The sequence below is a fragment of the Hyperoodon ampullatus genome (assembly GCF_949752795.1).
Source record: "Hyperoodon ampullatus genome assembly, chromosome: 3".
Lineage (NCBI taxonomy): Eukaryota > Metazoa > Chordata > Mammalia > Artiodactyla > Ziphiidae > Hyperoodon > Hyperoodon ampullatus.
The window spans coordinates 37039376-37060873 of NC_136916.1; the positions used below are offsets into that span (position 1 = coordinate 37039376).

The window sequence follows — 21498 nt, forward strand, 5'->3', positions numbered from 1 at the left end:
GTGTTGTTTTGTTTTGTTTTGATGGTGATATAATAGAGTCTCTAACCAAGCTATGAAATCCTTTTTATTCCGCTCATTTTGTAAGGTAGAATTAAAATGCTCCATTTAGCCCCCAGGGAGTGAATTAATAGCCTCTTCTTTGCAGTGGGCAGGTCTTCCTGACTCCCTCCCTCCCTTCATCATGAGAACCAGAGGAAGCCCTGGCTGTGGCTGGAATGATCTCCAGCTGGGTTCCCAAGAGAGGCACAGTTGTCCCTTTGTTAGACTCTTTTTAAAAGAGGGGACCTATAACATCGTCCATTAACTATAGCCTGCATATAAATAAGAAGCGCTGCAAACTCAGGGAATCTGCCTTCCTGCCCTTTTAAAGTCTCCACTCTTCCCCCCAGAGAAATGTATTCAGAACCAGGGGTTAGTCTTTCATGAACGAAAGAAGAGCTAAACAACATTGTGGGCGGGCTGGAGGTCCTGTAGAGCAAATTAGTGAGTGCGAGGGTGACCTCAGAGCCAAGCATTAACACACCATGTCTAGTAGTGCCTTTATGATCTGTTAAACTTCTACCCAGTCTCCTGTTCCACCTCTAGCTCTACTGCGGAGGAGGGAAACAGATGGGAGCTCAAATATATAGAGGAATTTAGAAGGATTGAGGTAGCATTTTAATTCTATAGGAGGAAGCATGGGAAGGTCAATAAATAGCCTTGGGACTTGTAGCTAACCTTTATAAAATATTGTCGGACACTTACCCCAAATGAGACTGTTGGATCCAATATAAAAGGTAAGTATGCTGTTTATACTGCAAGATAGCCAGATACCCTAGCAGGGCTCTTACCCTTTAATTGAATCTTGGGTCATCAGTAGATTTATGAGAACATAATAAAATTTTGTCTGGAACATTTCTGGAAAAATATTTTTTATTTTTTCTGTATATGTCAGCAAAAATCCACTTACAATCTCAAAAATTTTATGTGGGCGACTGAGCAAAGGAGGCAAAATGGTGAGGTGAAGAGAACCCTGAAGGAGGTTCAGAATCCTGAGTTCAAGTTGCCAGGCTGTGTGACCGTGAGAAAAATCACTTCATCTCTCTGCGTCCTGGTTTCTCATCTGTAGAAGGAAAGCACGGAGCTGGATTCCATTATGGTCAGCAGTCCTTTTGCTTATCACTCTGATAAGCCAGCAGCCCCTGTTCCCTTGTGTTGCTCATCCCCACCTTATTTTCACCTGCTCTGGGCTGAAAAGCCAGGTGGTCCAGTTTATTAGGCTCAGGTAAGGTGTAGTGGAGACCCTGAGGGGCTCCCTTCCAAGTGCTCTCCTGGAGGGTTCTGTTTTTGTTGCTTAGAGACTCTCTTTGCTTCCTGGTTTTCTGCTGAGATGGGTGAAGTTGTCACATAAATGACCCCTGGTTCAGGCTAGCACATTGTCCTCATACCGTAAAATAATGGTATCATCACATCCAGTGCAACTCCTGTCAATATGTATTTCTAGTATGGACAGTGGTATTCCAGAAAAATATCTGTTGCTCTGACAGGAATTTTTTTTTTCTTGTGCTTTAGTTATCATAATGTCTACAAATGAAGCTGCTGAGAGTTGTCTTATGTAGAATTGTTTCTGTTTGAGAATAGTGATTGGGCATCCCCTTGTAAAGATACTGAGGTTATGGTATTCTGGATCAAGACTTTGCAAAGGAACCATTAATATGCTTAATCTCTGTCTTCTCAAGTGTTTTAAATATATTTTTAAAAACTCAGTAGAACTTCTTACAGTGCAGGAATGTACTTGGTCATCCTACTAGCATTTAGAAGTCTATATTTCACTTGAGAGAAGTTGCAAATTACATTTTTCCTGCTTTTAATAACATCGTATAGAAATACAGCTGTAAGCGAGAATTGATTTTGCTGCAAGAAAGAAGTGTGGCTTGGTCATTCACGTATAAAGAATATGCTATAGCGTATATACCTTCAATAATGACAGTCTCCTTGAGTTGGCAATAAGTAACTCTCCAATTCTCAAACTTCAGCTCATTTCATGACTAAACATGGGCTTAGTAGTAGGAATCTGCTTGTGGTTTGTTAGTCATGTAAGAAAGATCTGGGGTTTCTAATTAGCCACAAACTTAATGATCTGCCAGTGATGCGGTACGTCTGCTAAAAGAATCAATGCAAATGTAGGTCACATTGATAGATCAATAGTGTCTAATTAGAGGAAGTAATCTTCCTCCCAGGAAAGGTAGGGAAATCCAGCTGCCACGTTCAGCCATTCACCCCAGGCTGCAGCTTTCACAGGTGATGTGAGGTGACTGCAGATGGTGCTGCATGTAAAGACACCTGTGTGAGGTCGGGGGAGTGCTCTGAGAGTGTGGTCCTGTCTGCCGTTGCCCTACAAATCCGCAACGCTGCTTCTTTTGGAGGATTCACGTGTCCTGTTTCATGTCGGAAAGAGTTCTTCTATCAGCATTAGCCATGTCACCCCCGCCCTATCAGCCACCCTAATACCTGGAAACCTGAACCAATTTGCCATCCACGTAGAGGTATTTTCAGAAACAATCAGGAGCATGCAATCCTGCAAAGCGGGGAGAGCCTGAGACGGGGGCTCTCTGCAAGTGGACATTCAATTCCCAGAAGTACCTTGAACCGCTTTGAATTCGCCTCCTCCCCACAAAGCCCAGCCACAGAAACTAAGAATTGCCTATGGCTAGCTACTTGCCAACTCAGGAAGCACCTGTACCCTCCCGCCCCGGTCTCATTGTCCTTCACTGTTGAGGTTCATGGAACCTTGGTGTTTGGTCTGTGCTCCACCTAGTCTACCCTCTCTCAGATTTGGGGACCTAAGCCCAGAATCCACCTTGCCCCTGCCTTGGGTTACCACTCGGTCATTCCTCACCATGCTCAGGCCCTGGCAGTTCAGTCACAATGTGAAACAGAATTCTCTGGCCACCCCTTCACTGCTCAGGTTCCTACTGAGCCTCCTGGTGCAACCTCACCCCTGCATTATCTCAGCCAGCCAGCAAGGACACTGCCGCTCCCCATGTGCCGTTCCCATCCACTTTCTAGGCCTGGGGCCCTGCAGTAAGACCAATGCTGGCCCGGGCCTTGAAGAGGTTATTGGATCTCCCATCCCTATGTATTTCAGAATAAAAACTATTAAGCCATTCAGAACAAACAAACAAACAAAAAGATAAGGAAATCCAGCTAAATTCTGATTTTTCCTACAATGAATACTTTGAATGTTATTGGACAGTCTCTCAAATAGAGTCTTCTTCTTCTGTGTTGCCCTTTTCTTGCTTGTATCCTAAGAATGTGCTCGGTCTACCTATGGGTAGTCCAGCACCAGATCCCAGATATCAGTGTGGAGGAGCTTTTGTATACGGGTGCGCAGGAGTCCTCTCTTCTCTGCTTAGTGTCTGGGTCCCACGTTTTCAGATAGGGTGGTGCTTGTCAGAACCTGAGCCTGAGGCCTTCCTTAAAACATGTAGGCACCAATTTGCAGGATCTTTTGACTTTATACTTGCCTTGTTGCTCTTCATGGAAAGCAGGACTCTCCATCTCACTGCAGTCTCTCTGCCATCACTGCCATATCAGTCAGCTTTGCTACAGTACCAACCAATTCAAAAACTCTGGGACTTTCAGCAAACCTTTGTTTTTCACTCATATTCCCTGCTGTGCTCTCCTCCCTGTATCTTCCCCTTCTGCAACTGAGGTTGAAGCAGCATCCGCTCTTTGGGACATGGCATTCTCAGGGCAGAAGGAAGGGTGTGAGAGTTTCTGGTTGTACAAGATGTATATCACGTGTGCTCACGATCCATTGATTAAAGCAAGTCACAAGGCCCTGCCAACATTCTTTTCAGGCATTCATCCCAGGTTGCAGCTTTCAGAGGTGATATGGCATGGGCAGCAGATGGGTGTGGGAGGCTCAGAATGCTGGAGGATGCCCCTAACGATGATGTCACTCCTGCTGTCCACAGAAGGGCTCTGCAGGGTGGCCTCACCTTTAACAAGATGCTCTCCAGTGTCCCACCACCTGGATATCCATCCTCCTTCTGATGCCCAGTGTATTGGTCTGCTTGACCTTCCCTAATAGAATACCACAGACTGGGTGGCTTAAACAACAGAAATTTATTTTTTCATAGTTCTGGAGGCTACAAAGTTCAAAATCAAGGTGTTGGTAGTGTTGGTTTCTATTGAGGACTCTCTTCCTGGCTTGCAGATGGCTGCCTTCTTGCTTTGTCCTCACATGGCCTTTCATCTGTGTGCGTGTCCTCCTGGTGTCTCTTCCTCTTCTCAAAAGGACACCAGCCCTATGGATTAGATCCTACCTTATGACCTCAATTAACCTTAATTACTTCTTTAAAGGCCCCATCTCCAAATACAGTCACATTAGGGATTAGGGCTTTAATGCACAAATTCTGGGGGACACAATTCAGTCTGTAACACCCAGTATCCTTGGGATAAGGCAGCTTTCACACACATAATCTAATTTCATTTTCTCAACAAGCCTGTGAGGAAGTTATCAGATGATCATTTCCACTTTACAGATAAGGAAGACAACGAAGTAACTTGTTAGTAAGTGAAAGATTCTGGACTGAGACTGTTTTCTTTGATTCCAAACCACAAGTTCTTTGAACTGTATAATGGAGTTTTGGCCTTATGAACGTTGGAAATGAAATACTGTATGCTTATTGAATTAATAACTGTAAGGATTACATAATATATGGAAGATTGTTTATAAAATGTTAAGTACGGGAATAGATCACAAAAATAAATGTGCTATGGGTACCATCATGTAAAAACTATGGATAAAACTTGAAAAGGAACAGAAAAAATGAAGTACTTGACCTTCAGGGTGGTAGGGTTTTATTTCTTTTTTGTATTAAAGTTAGCTTAAGAAATACATTTTTAAATAACAGAATTTTAGCTCTTATCAAGGACGAGATTGGAAGTTGGTAGGAACAGGAGAACTGTGTGTCTGTTTGTCCCTAGCTTTTTGGGATCCAGAGACTTAGGCCAACTACCAAACACCATAGTGTTTAACAGACTCCTTCACTGTGAAACCTCCTCCAGTTCCAGCTTCCTGGGCTGAACTGCTCTAATTCATTTGATGGGCAAGGCCTTGTGAGTTGAGAGGGCTAAAGTCAAATATAGTTTGGAAGAAGATCAGCTACTACAGGGGCAGAGAGTTGAACTTGTTCCACGGTGAGGAAGAGAAGAAAATTTCAAATGTGGTCAGAGATTTCCCCCCTCCACACACACACACACACTGAGTCCAAGTAATAATAGAGGATCTGGGCCAGCAGGGGTTAAGGCAAAACAGACAAGTGTAAATAGAAAATATATGTGTAATAGGAAGTCCAGAAGACATTCCAAGAGCTTTCTGCTTTTTGGATCCCCCCCCCCTTTATTTTTAATTTTTAATTTTATTATTTTGGCCACGCCGTGCGGCATGCAGGATCTCAGTTCCCCTGCAGTGGAAGCACAGAGTCTTAACCACTGCACCGCCAGGGAAGTCCCCTTGGATCCCCTTCTAAAGACCCTCAGTGCCCCTTCTGTAGGCTGGCCTCTGGGAGCTCAGTCTGGCAGTAGTTGTGCTCTATGACTCCTAGAGGAAAATGTTGTTTTCAAGTACAGTTAACATTCGTGTGATTTTATTACCAGAGAGTCCTCCCTTTTCTTTTATCCTGGAACAAAGTAATCTGTCTCTTAAAATTATGTCTACTGTGTAAGCAGGTCCTGATAAAGTGTGCCTTGGGTATTCATCCTCTTGATTAACAAAGATGTTTCAATTTGTCACTCCCTAGACTAGTGTGCTCTCTTGTCTGAGATCAACATCCACCTTACCTATCACAATGGATATTTTTCTTCCAGTACCAGGGGTTGTTCCTCAGTAAGATCTCTTTATTTTAGGAGTTAATAGATTTGGATTGTAAAAATAGAGAAGAACTGAGACAGGCTGGGACCTGGGACCCTTTGTTGACAGAACTGTTCAACTAAACTAGTCCAGACGTTTTATCAGTCCACTCGGGAGAAATAGGAGTCATTCCCAAGTCCAATATGAGAAAATCTGTGTGTTTAACAAAGAAAAATTAGCGACCAATTCTTAACTAAAAGAAGCTCCCCCAGAAAGACATACTCCGTCAAAGGATTCCTTTCATAGTAAGCTAGGTATTTGACATATGATTCAATTTACATAAAAGGAAATCTGTTTTCATGTATTTCACAAACATCTCTGGCATAATATTGTATACACATTGCCCCATTATGTGAGGTAGAATGGTCCAGCCTAGGATTTGGCTTTTGCTTGCGACCACCTAGAGGGGTGGGATAAAGAGGATGGGAGGGAGACGCAAGAGGAAGGGGATATGGGGATATACGTATGCATATAGCTGATTCACTTTGTAATACAGCAGAAACTAACACAGCACTTTAAAGCAATTATACTCCAACAAAGATGTTAAAAACAAAAAAAAGGTTGCCTTTTATGATGCCAAGCTCAAAAATGTTAAGAATGTCACCCAAGCCTCCATTAATAAAAGACTTTGTATTTATTGACCATGGATTTATCTTTAATCTGTTTGTATTTTCATTTGTGCCATTTGGGGTGTAATGAGTTGATAATGAGTTGTTTCCCACTTGTATTCAGGTAGTATTCGTTTTTCTCGCCTTGACTCGGGTCACAAACTCAGATGTCTAACGTAAGAAGTGAGTGGTCCGGTGTCCCACCTGCAGAGAGCAGCTACTCTCAATTTCAGTCCCCATTGCCAAGTGGGAATTTGGGACCAGTGTGGCCAAGATGTTCAGATTTTTCACTAGAAGCCCCAAACCTGAATTTTTAAACATTGTCGAGTCAATCAAAAATATAAAAAGACACCGTATAGAGCAAGTAGTCCCCGGTCCCCAGTAGGTATTCCATTTTGTTTCTGGATGCCACATCTATGTTTCTGCACACTGCACGCTGTAGGTACTCAGTTCGTTTCTGTCTTAAGTATACCTCTTTTACATTTCATGCTTATCTCCCAGTTCCTGGGATTGATGTATGAATCCATAGTCTCTAAATTGTGACAACTTTTAATATATCATTCTTTCAGCTTTCATCTTCACACCCTAAACACTATTTTAAATTATTCTGTAATGATGTAGAAATAGCTCCATGTGCTGCATTTTATTTACCTTGACTCAAGGCACAGTCATAGACACCAGTAAAATTATAAAGTCAGCCTTGTCATCTGTTGTTGTGATCAGTTGGTGTTCTTGAGGGTGAGTGGCAATGTCACGGTCACAGGCCAACTCTCTTCCTTCTCTCCGCAGCCGGCGTTCCACCCAGCTGACAGCGTGCGTGGAACCCGCCACCACGGGCTGGTGGAGAGGCCGTCCCGGACCCGCTTCCACCCCCTCCACCGACGGTCTGGGGACAAGCCAGGACGACAAATATCCTTTTTCATTGTCTGAGGAGAGGATAAGTTTTGAAAGGTTTTCAGGATGTATCTTCCCTGTCATTCCCCTTTGGCCTCAAAATCTTCATTTTATCTGATGAACGGAGGCAATAAAAATAAGTGAGTTGGAAACCAGAAACATCTCCACAGGTAAAAATTGGAAGGATCATTGTAGATGTTTACTTTATGAAAGTGTCAATAAAGTTCAGTTTAATGAAGTAACTGAACATAAACAACATGTAATTCAGCCCCATTGCAAGCCCTTCTCAGCATTTTCTTCAGAAATCAGCAAAGTCAGAATTAAACATGACTTTGAATCAGGTTAGATAGATTTAATCTGTCTAGCTAAAACAAACAGACAGATAGGTGATTTGTTTTTATTTCTGTTGACCCACTGACCTGCTGCTAGAACTTACAGAAGAAATTTTATATGATTTTCTATTTATGGAGTTTCAAACTCAATAGATGACAACTGAAGTATAAAGCTGGTATTTAGGAAAATCTTACGTAGTGATATTCACTCACACCAAATCCTATGCTATTAAGTAGGAAGAAAGAAAAGGAGACTGTGAATTCATCTGACAATTTTATTTATGAGGCCAGAGTGGGGTGTGCTGCTGGGGGTCCAGCATTGTGCTCAGGGCTTTTGGAAACAGACCTGAGCTGGATTTTGTGGGAGGAGGGCCTGCATTCTCACTTCACTCTTCTCACCCGCAGGGGTGGAGGAAGACGAGAAAGGCGGGGTAAGTCTTACTGCAGAGCTGGATTCCTGGCAGTGATGGTAGAGTTCGCTTCACCAGCCTAGAAACCAGGAAGTGGGGGGAGGACGCTTATGTTTACTGAGCACCTAACCATGCCAGACACTGTGCTGGGCAATTCATATGTCATTTAGTCCTCAATACTTACTGAGCAGTTTACTTTTTTTAACCCCCATTTTCCAATGAGGAAACTGAGCGTCAGAGTAACTTGCCCAAAATTCCACTGCTGAGGTTGGAGGGGCCCAGATTCAGCCCAGGTCAAGCTGACCCCCCAGCCTGAGCCCCTCCCTCGCTACAGCACTCAGTGGTCCCCAGGACCACACTCAAGAGAGACCCCCTGGGAGGAGTTGCGGGGTGGGGGTGGGGGTCGCACAGAGGAAACCACTGCTTCTCTTGCCCTTGGGCTTCTTGCAGTTTTCTGTCAATGTGAGGCGAGGGTAATGACCCCAATGAATGTTTACTTCTCCTCTCTTCCACCCCCAGGGACACACCACATTTGGTCCATTGAGATACCTTGACTTCTAATTTTGTATATTATGTGACCATTATCAGGGAAAATGAAGTTGATAACTGATTTTTCCAATTTCTTTCTGGGAGGCGAGAATTCTACCATTTAACCACCAATACCCCTCAAATTCCTTTCTGGAATGTGTAATAACTTTTACATAGAATGTAAAAGGAAAGGAGAATTCAGGCAGTACTTCAGCTAATTCACACGTGTGGGGGTGGAGTAGTACCTGGAACCATTGTCTAAACTGCTTGGAATTTTCAAGTAAAAGAGTGTTTCTTGATGTAACTAACATTATATCTTTTTCTAATTCTCAATTCCCTCTTTCCCTTGTAGGTGTTCTCTCTAAATATTATAATACATATAGATATATTTATAGCTATCTCAAATCCTTTTTGCAGCAAGTATAGTCTAAATATATGCATATACTCACAGCTTTTTAAACTAGAGGACTGTCTAGAAGAGGAGGAGATTGAAGAAAAGCAACAGAGGAAAATGTTCATTCACTTAACAACAGTTAGTGTTAGGCACCATTTAGACACTATAGATATCATGGGAAACGTAACGTAGTCCCTGCCCTCAAGTTGCTTGTTGCTCAGTGGGAGAGGCAGCTGGGCAAGCGAACGGTGTCAGCACAGTGTGGCAAGCTGCAGGTGATGCAGCATAGGGGCTGTGCAAGCTCAGAGGAGCACAGCCTGCACCGGTCTTGGGGAGACGGAGAAGGCATCCCAGAGGAAAATCTGAGGCTTGAAGGATAGGTAACAAGTGAGGGGATAGCATGTTTATTTATTTAACAGGTATTCACAGAGCCCCTTCTCTGTACAAGGTACTGTTCTAAGCACTGGGGACTCAGAGCTGAATGAGACAGACGTGTCCCTGCCTTCTTGAGTTATAGTCCTGTGGGAGATGACAGACAACAAACAGGTCAAAAATAAAAAGAAAAGAAAAAATTATTAAAGGAAAATAACTTCAGGTGGTTGTGATATGCAGGGAGGAAGACAGCCGGGAGGAGATGTTTCAGGTGGAGGGAACAGCTTGTGCAAAGTGCCGGAGGGAAGACTTCACTGTGTGTTCAGGTGACTCTATCTCTTTTCAGGTAATAAGTCATAGGTTAGAACTTGACTGTGTATACGGGTCAACTCATGAGAGCAGCAGCAAAGCAGATCAACTCCTAAGGGCAGGAGAAGCAAGAACCAAATAAATATACAGATGAATTAAAGTTGTTCATCAGACAGTACAAGCCTGATTCACAGACCATGAGATGTCTCTCTGAAGCACCTAACGGGGGTCCTGAGACTGACATCTGCTGACTCAAAAGAGTTCTTTAGCGTAGGCCTACCCATGAGTAAACAGCGAGTCTCTTGAAGAATCAAGGGACCTTGAGCTCCTAGTAAAATATAAAAGTGGGATGATTTTATGTCGAAGATATGAATATATTCAGGAGAAGATGGGGAAGAGGGCTGCAATTCCATCTTTCCTTTCCTGGCCTGCATTCATTTGATTTTGCAATAATTTGCTTAAAATGGTTGCCTTTCTCACCAGTCTATTACCTCCTTAATGAAGTTTTATTATTCGGAAGTATTAACACCCCTTTGAATCTTTGCTAGAACAAAGAGAAGAAATGTATTCAGAATTTTCTTCTTCCAGCTGTTTCTTGGCTTGGCTGTTATTTTAGAACGCGCACACTGGCTTAGAGAAGGGTTCAGTCCTATGATCTCAAATGAATATTGTTAACAGTGTGGGCAGCCACAAGCAGCGGAGATCTGGCACAAGGGCATTCCTCCCGCGGTAGGCAGTGGGCGGCCATCATAGCAGGGAAGGCTGGCACAGTGGGCTCTGGGCTCTGCTGTTGGCATGGGGGCCACCACAAGCAGAGACCAGGGCACTGCCCACCTGAGATCTGGCCCGGGGCTGCACTCAGGGCAGCGGAGAGGCGCTGCCTGGTCCCCAGCTGGGGGCCTGGGCCTGAGAACTCAGAGGAGAGGCTCTCCTACCTTCCTGCAGCTGCTCGTGTCTTCAGCAGCCCTTCTCACTCCTCAAAGGCAGCAAACATGTATCCCAAACACCATCCTGTTGAATTTCTGAACTATTAACATAAATTTACAGCAAATATAATATTGTCTCAGACCTGTGGGTAATACATTGAAGAAAAGGGGGACACACTGAAGAATCATAAGAAGCACCTTCCTCTAAAAGAGATGTGTTTTTAGGAAGAAAGAAAAACAAATGTTTAGAAATTTTCTGATTTACATTCCCAACAAGGTTTGAGAGTATATTGTGTCCAGAAAACTAGGGTGAACAGTCATGAAGAGATGCCTTAAGACCCGCCAAAGTTAGGAATGGGTTTCCTCTTTGGAATAGGCCTTGTTTTGATTCTTTTCATACAATGAGATGAAAATTTTAGGATGTCAGTTTATAGAACACTGTTTCTTTGAAATGCACTGCCTATTATATTTGAGAAATGTTGGGTTCTCTGTATCTTCTTGAAGCTTCACAGTTTATATTAGGGCTCTGAGAAGCCTGGCAGTTAAGAAACTTCTTGTCTTTAATCCAGGGTTTCCAAAACTTACTTGATCACAAAACCCAGTTTTTACCTAACGCCCATTAAGGATTCCCATCTCGGAGGATAAGGAAATGCTAGTTTTTAGAGTTTTAAGGGGAAAATAGTCAGACTTCAAAATCCCACATGCCACCTATTTGTCACTCGCATGCTGAGGTAAACAGGAAGACATTTTCATACACACAGGGACTCAAAAAAGATCTCACTCATGTACCTCCCTTCATGTTCGACTTTTAGATGTATTCTGGTAGGACATAGTTGGAGGTAAAAGGACAAGAGGAAGTTGAGTGATGGTGAAGACATGGTTGAGAAATTAGGAAGGAACCAAATTGTGGTCAGTTTTATATGTTAAATCTGACCCTGGCACTTGTCTTGGTGGGTGGGTTCTATTAACCCACCAGACCTGGAGTTCACTTACCCCACCAGCTGCGTGGACCATAATGAACCTGCCCCACAAACTCTGTGCCTGGAAGAACATGGAGCTGCAGAGGGCAGGAGATAACATGGTCGCCCCCAGGCTGCTCAAGAAGGCAGTTCCTGAGCCCTGCCCTGGGTGCCCTTACCTCATGGGAACAGGAAGCCAAAAGAAGAACCTGCCTGTGCTCACCAGCCACGAGCAGGCAGCACAAGAAAGAGACAGGGTCGGACTTGTTTGGAGCTTCTGAGGCTCAGTGACCCCACCCATGGGGAAATGGGCCAGCAGGTGTCCTGTCATATCAACAGAAGGGCTACTCCCCTTCCTTTGGGAAAGAGTGCGTGAGAACTTTCCCTCTGACACTCCCCGAGCTGAGAAGGAGCAGGAGTCCCCTTGTCGATGGACTGAGGCAGGAACACGAGGGGAAGGATTTTCCGCTACAGAACTGCAGGGACTTGGGGAGAGAGAACAGCCCGGGATGACTGGCATTTCCACCTGGAGCACCTGGGTGGACGGCATCCTCCATTACATACGATGGACTCCTAACAAGACAAGCAGGCGAGAAGCAAGATGATGAGTGGGGTTTTAGGTACTTTTGGTGGAGAAGCTGAGTAGGCAGTTGGAAATTTGAGACTGAAGTTCATGAGAACTGTTGGGAGCTGGAGGTATGGATTTATGAGTTACTGGACTATGGATGATGGATGGAGCCAGAGGCATGGGTGGGACCGACCAAGGTGAGCATGGAAGGCAGGACACTCTTCCCAAAGTGGCTGTGCCCGGAGTCCCCAGCCTCTCGCCCTGCTCCCACTCTACATGGCACCCATGATACTGAGACCCTTCTCCGCATCCTGTCCTTTTGAGAGCAGTGTAAGCAGATGTGGGCTGAGAGGCTGTGAGGCCACAGAAACTCTGGACCATCAGGGTTGAAGGCAGAAGAGGAGGAGCCAGAAAAGGAGTGCACAGGGGGATAAATAAAAAGGCCCATTATAATGTGGGATTGTTTGTTTTTGGATTTTCTTTTTAAAGTGGACCACTTTTAAAGTCTTCATTGAATTTGCTACAATACTGCCTCCATTCCATGCCTTGGCTCCTTGGCAGCGAGGCATGTGGGATCCTGGCTCCCCAACCAGGGATCGAACCTGCACCCCCTGCGCCGGAAGGCAAAGTCTCAACCACTGGACCGCCAGGGAAGTCCCTGTGGGACTGTTTTTTGACCTAGGTTTAACTAACGTAGTACTGGGTGAGGAGCTGATCTGGCTTGTTAAAAACCTTGTCACCTCTGCTGCTGTTCTGTTTGTTTGCTGGCAGCTAGCAAGCACTCTAGAAATGTTTGTTGAATTAAATGGTAAATTCAAGTTTACAGATAAGAGTATTTTTTCTGTCTTTAGGATGTTCTTTAGGACATATTAGTGTTGTAGAGTAATTAAAGCCACCTGAACAAAGTTTTCTGAAATCTTCAGAAGAACAAATAAACCTTTTCTAGGTTTTCTTCTGTTCAGTTTAGCTGTAAGCTATTGACATGAGTGGTTACTAACGTTAGTGGTTCTCTTGGTGCCAACAGTTGTTGGGTTTTCGAATATCCATTACGTGAGATGTGAATGGTGAGAATTGGGAGAGCTCAGAGGTCACATCTTTTAACTTTTGATGCCTCAGCCTACTCATATTAATATTTCAGGAATTTACTATATTTCCATGTTGTTAATATACATCAGAAAGGCTAAAATGCTGACTTAGACCTCAACATTGAAATAATCGATGTTTGATCATTGCACTACTATTACACCACTGTGTTCTAATTTGTATTACAGGTTCCAGATAAGTGGACTTAAGGACTTTAAGGGTGGCAGTGTCCTGAGGGAAGTGGTAAACTTCTGCTTCTGAAATTTATCTTTTCTGGACAGAGATTCATCAAACTCTGCAGGAAAGAGAAAGGCTCAATGCCTTCTCCCTAATGGCTCTGCCAACTGAGATACTGATGTGCTTCCTCTCAGAGGGCCTTCTTATTTCTTTATCACCTTTTCCTCTTCTATCTTCTTCTGCAGTCTGTTCTCATCTGTACTTTGCATACATTCAGCCTAATATTTGGTGTTGAAGAAACGTCTGGTCTCTCTTTTGAAAATATCTCTGTTTTATTGCCTTGACTAAGATTCAGATTAAGAAAGAAGGTAACTAGACATGATAAAACTAATACACAGGAAGTGAACCTTGTGATCTTAATGCTTCTGGCAAAGGAAATATTTCATGAAGAGTTCATTAGTGCCCATGTTTTACTAATGCCAGATTCTGTCTGTAGGATAGGGTCCTTCTCCGTTGGTTCCCATTTCCTTCTGAGCCCTAGCTGATGATGGCTTCTTTTATACAGAATCATTGAAGATTTTTTAGCAGGAGAATAATATGATTTAAAATGTTTTAAGAAGGCTATTCTATATGTATAATTAACTAAATTAACCAAAACGGCTCTACTGTGCTCAGCATGTATAGTGTAGCATCACATTTGTTTTTCCATATTTCCATTTCACCTGGAATATGTTCCAAGGCAGGCTAGACCCAGTGAAGAATACAGAAATTATAAAACGGGGCCCCTGACAACCCAAGGAAGTTCACATTTCTCCACAAACCTAATGCCGCTCTTAGTTATAAGAAACAGAAACCCTCAACTTGGAAAAAAGGAAATTTATTGGCTTATGTCACTAGAAGCCCAAGGGGCTAGATCCAGGGGTTTGTACAATAGCATCGAGATTCAGTATCTGTGAGGTGCTACCTCTGAATTGACTTCCAGGGAGAGAAACCCAGGTCCACGTGGTCCTCGGGCTCACCACCTCAACTGGGGGCACTCCTTTTCCCCCTTGTTTGTATCATGAGCCCACCCCTGAACCAGTCACAGGGGGATAAGTTACCTTGACTGGAAATACTGGGTCTGTGTACATTTTGTGGGGCAGGCAGGCCCACACAGAATGACAGCTTTACCAGGCTTCGGGTTGGGGTGGAAGCAGTTCTTGAAAGTAAAAGATGTTGGGTAGGCAGAAAAAAAAAAAGAAACACCCCATGTGAATCATGCAAAGATGGCACTGGTTAGAAGATAGAATAGATTTTTCCAGAGGAAGTTGATAAGACAAAGCATGGAGGAAGAGATGTCGGGTGTAGAGATAAAGATAAGAACCAAAAAAGTTGTTGAACTCCCCACGATTCCAGCCTCTTAGTTCTGCTTCAACTTTCCATTCATTATATTTTTCCTTTATTGAAAATTCTACTTTGATGGTAGTACATTTGGAGCTAATTACGCCTCGCAGCCCCTGGATGAGAGTTGGCCAAGGTAAGCAAGTCTTATTTTCAAAGATAGGAGGAGCATGTGCTATTTTTGGATGGTTTCACTTTATTGTATCCGCCTTGAATGTTGTTTTAGAAATTTCTAATCTAAAGCACAGACTCTTGTTTTCTCTTATAAAACTTAAGTCTTTCCATGTATAATCATAGACTTATATGAAAGTCTAAAATTAAGTTATTTAAATCAATCTAGATCTTCATTTTAAAGACCAAATAGAAACACATTTCGAATACAATTACCAACATAATACTCTGATTTTTTATTCTTATATTTGAATATATAACGTGTCTTGGTAAGCTACTGAAAGAAACATAAGGCTTTAGTAAGCTCCTAAAATTAATTTGCATAGTGGATTTGACCTAGGGTCTCTCTGAGTATTTTTGTATATAGAGAATATATACCAAAAAGTTGAGTGTTTTTGAATACTGAGGGTGACAGAATATAAAATTAACTGAAAAGATTGTTACGTCCGGTGGATACAAGGTATCATTTTCAGATCACCTAGTCAGATTTAACAGGCATTTGAAATGTATGTATTGAGAAAATTTAGCTCTCTGGGTTGAGATCTATTCTCCATCCATTCTCGGGACAAACCCTGGCAGCACTTACTGTGGATAATGTAGTCAGGACCTGGAAAAGGTCGATATGAAGATGGGTGACAGCTGGCCCCTACCTCAAGTAGGTTTTCAGTAGCGCTTAAGAATCTTGGGATCCATGGTTGTAGGACAAGCACAATATTTTATTTTAAATCATAAAAGGATACCTCCAAATTGAGATTCTAAAAAGTTGTATTCAAGAAAAATTGTCTTAGGCTTTCCAGAGCACGAGGATTAGTCAGATTCATAGTTTCATAAACTGGGCTACTGTAACAGTTATATTCCTCTTCATGGGCGTCTGTGTGGGGCTGCAGCATTTCTGCTTCCGGTCTGGCCAGGCACCCGCAAGCACACACTCCACGCACTCGGGGTATGTGACAAGGGGTAGTTTTTCACACATCTGGAGTAAGACCTCACATCCCCAGAGAGGAACTGGTCATAGATTTGAAACATTTCAAAAGGCATTCAAAGGTGCTTGTTTAACCTTTAAAAACAAAACAGAAAAAAACCCAAAAAACCTTGTTATGTGCCCAGCTATCTCATTTGCTCCTGCTGTTCCCATGGATTTGTGATAGTTTTTATCATGGAAATCAGAAATCACAGGAACTGGAGAGGTCAGCCGTGCAGCTGGGTTAATCGAGGAGCCAGTTCTCAAACCCAGGCCGGAGGTTCTCCTTTGCTCCCCGTGGATTGAACTTCTTTTTCTTTTTATGTTATTCTGGTTTTTAAAGGCAGCAGCCTCCTTGGAGGGAAGAGAAGTACCCTGGGTTCAGGCTAACATCTGCACTTAACAGGTACATGGCTTGTTTTCTAGTAGAAATAAACTTTAAGCCAGTCACCTTGATTGTCCTGATGTTTTCTAATATATTATCCATTTGCCAGAGTATGTTTATATCAGTTGTGTTTATATGAAGTGTTTAAAAAAAAAAAAAGGAACCCAAATCTCCCACCAGGTAGTGAACGTCTGCTCAGGACACTACAGCAGTGTGAGAACATGAGGTCTGAGTGGATAACAGGGTCTGCCTCTCTTACTCTGTGACCTTGAGCAAGTTATGTAGCTTCCCTATGCCTCAGTTTACTCATCTGGAAAAGGGAGATAACAGTACCAATATCAAGGGGTAGTTGTGAGGATTAAATAAGATACATAAGGAACTTGGGAATCGTAAGTATTCAGCATACATTAGCTATTAAATGATCACTTTGAGCTGGACCCCAGTGGTAAGTGTTCTACATAGGTCATTTTTTTTGATCCTGATAACATTCTACAAGAATGAGTAGTAGTTTCTGTTCTAAGAGGTTATAAATGACTTGTCCAAGGCCACTTAGCTAATATGTGATGGAACTGGGATCAAAAAAAAAAACAATTAGTGCAAAATTTTAACATATACAAAAAAGAGTTGGAAAGGAAAATAGTTGTAAGAATTCCGTGTGCCCATCCTTCAGCTTCTATTTCTACCCCACCGTCCCCCACACCCCCATCCCACCACCGGCCAGATAAAGTATTTCACCTGTAAATATATCTCACAGTATAAGTCTGATAGGAACCTTTTTAAAAAAAATATAACCACAATGCCATTATTACACTTAACAAAATTAACAGTAATTTCTAACATTATTTAATACCCAGTCTGTATTCAGATTTTCCCAGTTGTCTCTCTGCATTTGATTGATATTCTCCTGAGTCTTTTTGAATCTGTAAAGGAGCTAGAATCTGAACCCAGGGCTCTCTGATCCCAGAGTCCACACTCTTCCTGCTTTTCATGCAGGTTCTGAACCGCCTCTCCCTTTGTCTGAACACAACACAGCCATGGTGCACAATCAAGCCACATGGCTTGGTGGCCACAGGAGGCCATCACCTGGAACAGCCCACAAAGAAGCATTTTAGATTAATTTCAAGTCTCTCACAAGTTCTTTTTATGGCAGACAGTTTGGCCCTTGGATGAGATAAGTAAATAATATCTCTTAGAGTCTAAATATAAATTGGAGCTGTCTGGGAGAATTCCAGAAATTTGCTATAGTTCAACGGTTCCCAAAATGTTTGTCTTAAGACTCCTTTGCAATCTTAAAAGCCATTGAGGCCCTCAAACAGTGTTTGTTTGTGTGAGTATATTTGTATTTCGCTATTGATATTGGAAATTAAATTGAGAGATTTATAGAAGATACTTATTAATGCATTTAGAAATAAAATAATAATAAACTCATTACATGTCAATAAATATCTTTTTTTAAGAAGCACAGTTATATTTTCTGAAACAAAAAAAATTTACTGAGAAGAGTGGCATTGTTGTACCTTTTACAAATCTCTTGAAGATAGCTCGATTCTCTGCTTGTGCATTCAGCCTGCGGTGACATCACAGGTCACAAGGCTCCTGGAAAACTACTGTGCTCATGAGAGAGCGAGAGTGAAAGGGCAAAGGACACATTAGGGTTATTTTGAAAGTTGTCTCGACCTTGCATTCTCCCTGAAAGGGTTTGAGAGTCACTGCTATCGGTGATCCTTCGTATAGGAGGAGCTATTCTCAGATGGGGAAAAGCTAGTGCAGCCACAGAGAATATACTGATCACAGCGATCTTCTGAGTTGCGAGGAAAACTGGGAAGTTTCTTAGAGGAAGCCGTGAATCCAGGGTCTGCCTTGTTGAACCAGATCATTATGCCATTAGCTTCAAAGGAAAAGATCATACAAGTACAAATTACAGTCTTTTGGGTGTGGGCCATCCTCAGAGGCTGTTACTGATCTAAGGGACTTCAGGTAGGTCCAGACCCCTCATTTTATGGATGATTGCAAATCTGTTATTCTTGCCTTCTTTCCTGTTGGTAATTTTCAGCAAAGAACATTGCATTTTCACTAAGGAAAAATGGATTTTCAGCCAGACTCTCTCCTCCCCCCATTAGGACCAATTCTGACTCTGCTCTTCACACGAGTGCTCTGAGCACCAAGCCCCAGGACCCCTATGGAGGAGGGGGCCAGTCGGCCTGGCCTGCCTCATACATGGGTAAGACATGCAGGCCCGATGCTAACAGCATCTGTGCCTTCTCATTCTGTCCTATGGGAACCGGGAGAGAGAAAAGCTTAAACCGCGAGTGCATTTCCCCGATTCGTGGTCCTCAGGGAAAAACTCCTGGCAGGGGAGATGTGTGTGTGCTCATGATGAAATAAGAATGGAGCTTCTCTCCTGCCTCTTCCTCTGCAAATTCTCTCTTCTTGGCATCTCTTGACCCTCCAGCTTCCTCTACTCGACACTCTTCCATTTTCAGTCCCTCATCATTTTTATAGGGACTCATAACAACTTGCTAACTGGTCTCCTTATTTCCAGTCTTACGTCCTCCCAATCCAGTTTTATGTTGGGTTCTCTGAATGTCCTTTTTTCCCATCCAGAATCTGGACAAACTGAGAAATAAAAGTAGAAGTGACGGGTGGAGGTAAATACCACCTTTCTTCCTGACAAGAGGAAGTGACTTCTCTCTGGGTCTGTGGCTGTTAAGACAGAACCACAGAGGGAGACTGGCTCCCCCAGTGGCCGGCAGCACTGGCCCAGGGCGCCCCCTGCCCCCGCCCCGTGCAGGAGCACCGAGGTCAGACTGCAGGGCAGGGCCGGCAGGGAGGCTGCTCTCCGAGGGAAGGCGCGCCCCTGGCCAGGAGGAGCGCGAGCCAGAGTGGAGCCGGCAGCCCCGCTCACTTGTTCCCCTCTTTGCTGCAGGTCATCGTTCCACCTCCCTGGGACCAGAGTGAGTAAAGGAGTGGAGAGAGGCCAGGGGGGACCAGGAGTGGGAAAAAGATTCATGCTGTCTGCTTCCAGAGTGAACCCACATCTGATCGTATTCCTCTCCTGCTTAAAATCTCAGTGCCACCCCCTCACCTCCCAGAGAGAGTCCAAATCTCTCAGTTTGGAATGACGCGAACTCCAGGATCTGGCCCTTGCCCACCTCTCTCCCCTCTCTCCTCACTCACCAGCCCCTCCCCCCAAGTGGGTGAACTACTTCGGTTTCTATTAATGTTCCATCCTCTTCCCGTCTCCTCCTCTCTTAACTTACTCCGGGCTTACCTGACCAGGGCCCTCAGCTTTGTCCCCACGTCTGTGGAGCCATCCTTGACCTTCTTCCCTTTGCCAGCCAAGAACTCCCCATGTCCTTCTAACATCCCAAAGCTCCTACCTATAGATGGCCATCTCGGCACCTGTGTCACTTGACTGCCTTTCTCATGGATGTGCTTCTCTCCTTCTGCTCCCAGGAGGTTTCTTACAGTCAGCGTCTTATGGCCTTACCTTCCGCACAGTGCCTGGCACAGAGGAGTCCTCAGTGACGGAGAGTGTGGAGAAATTACTCAGTGGCTTATGCGTACAGAGCACACTCTAGTTGCTGAATCTAACCTGCACGTGAACCAAGTCTGGTTCTCTAAGACACAGACCAAGCCTGCCTTTCTGGGGCTTACAATCTAGTAGGAACAATGGCCCTGAACTATCCATTCCTTATGCACATTGACTCTTGTCCATAAATAGGGCTGTGTGTTTGGTCTTGAAATGGGAATAAATAAATCTTTGGCCAAGATAATGCTAGCTTTTCTAGTTTTCTTTACTTTTTAGGTAGTTTAAACCCTAAATAGTCTCTTTTCCTTATGAGGAGAATATTCCAGGTCTTATTTCCTTGCATATAGTAGGGATGGGATTTAATAATCCCTGTATCATTGTAATAATGCTGCATTTGTTCCCTTGGTGAAATTCAGAGATGCTACATTTACCCGAACAGTTTGTCAAGTATGAGCTCTTATAGAATTGGTTAGGACCGCCTAGCTATGTTTCCACACATGGGGATATGAGAGTAAAGCTGGCAGTTATGTTGGAATTGGATATGGGTCCACTGCTCACCACTTAGAGAAGTAGGATATACGGGAAGATAGAGTAGTTTAGCTTCCATATAGGTAGGGTTATAGGTAGACTATAGGCATGTATAAGCCTAAACAAGGTGCAGCAAGAGCTTAGTCTCCCCAGACTGAGAGGGAGCCAGACTGATAGGCTTTAACCTGGAACCCCCAAAAAAGAGCTGCATTTCTGCCTCTGCCATTCCTTCATTCGTGTCACCCTCTGTTTAAAGTTTACAGTTCTCTAGAAAGGGCCAAAGGCCTAGAGAGAACAAGGAAATCATAGGTAACAAGATCTTGAGGCCTGCATGCAGAGAGAGAGAAAAAAAAAAAACCTAAAGAAAGTGATTAATTGAGTGAAGTATTTATGCCAAGAGTTATGTAGCCTCTGAGGGAAGAGGTGAGAAATGTCAGAAGGTGTGAGTGAGGATGAATAAGAAAAGCAGAAGAATGTCAGTGTTGATCCTAGTAGACAGAGCAAAACAAAAAGCAGAAAGAAAGAAATCCTGGAGCAGAATTCCTGGGTCACTCCTTTTCACATCAGCAGTTAGAAACCGTTGGGCCCCAATATCTCTCAATCGTGGAAGGTGGGCCGACCTCCAGCTTGAATGTCTGAACTGTGTGCCTGCTTCTGCAAAGTTGCCTTGCAAGTATAGCAGAACTCAGAAACACATCCAAATATGGATGTGTTTACATGGGAAAGCCAGTGTGTTTAAAATATTATTCAAGTCTCCAAGGATAGGAATTATTTCTGGAGAATTATATTTGTTGGTGGGAGCTATTTTAAATAGTTTCATGTACTTTCCCCCCTGTCATTCATTAAAGTTTTTCATTTTCTTTCCTTTTGGACTTTAAAAATATCGACTAGCTTTCCAAAAGGTATTTCTTATTATAGGACCAACCAAATAAAGTAAAGATTTAAAAAGTGATGGGAAAATATAATTGAAGCCCAGAATTAGGCTCCATAGCAGAAGCAATAACTGCTCTTTCCCTGGGAATCTTTCCTGAGCATAATGATGTAACCTCAGTTAATGTTCCCATTATTTATTTATTTATTTA

The 21498-nt window shown here is 43.3% G+C and overlaps 1 protein-coding gene across 1 annotated transcript in view; it reads left to right on the top strand.

Annotated features, from left to right (window-relative positions):
* Positions 1-21498, top strand: part of CRTC3 (CREB regulated transcription coactivator 3) — a gene marked incomplete at both ends in the record, with an annotated part of 103562 nt that overhangs the window by 57324 nt on the left and 24740 nt on the right. Inside the window, 4 exons of the mRNA XM_079699348.1 lie at positions 7297-7416; positions 14914-14975; positions 16315-16377; positions 18477-18577. Coding sequence (XP_079555474.1) covers positions 7297-7416; positions 14914-14975; positions 16315-16377; positions 18477-18577 — 346 coding nt within the window. The remainder of the gene's footprint in view (positions 1-7296; positions 7417-14913; positions 14976-16314; positions 16378-18476; positions 18578-21498) is intronic.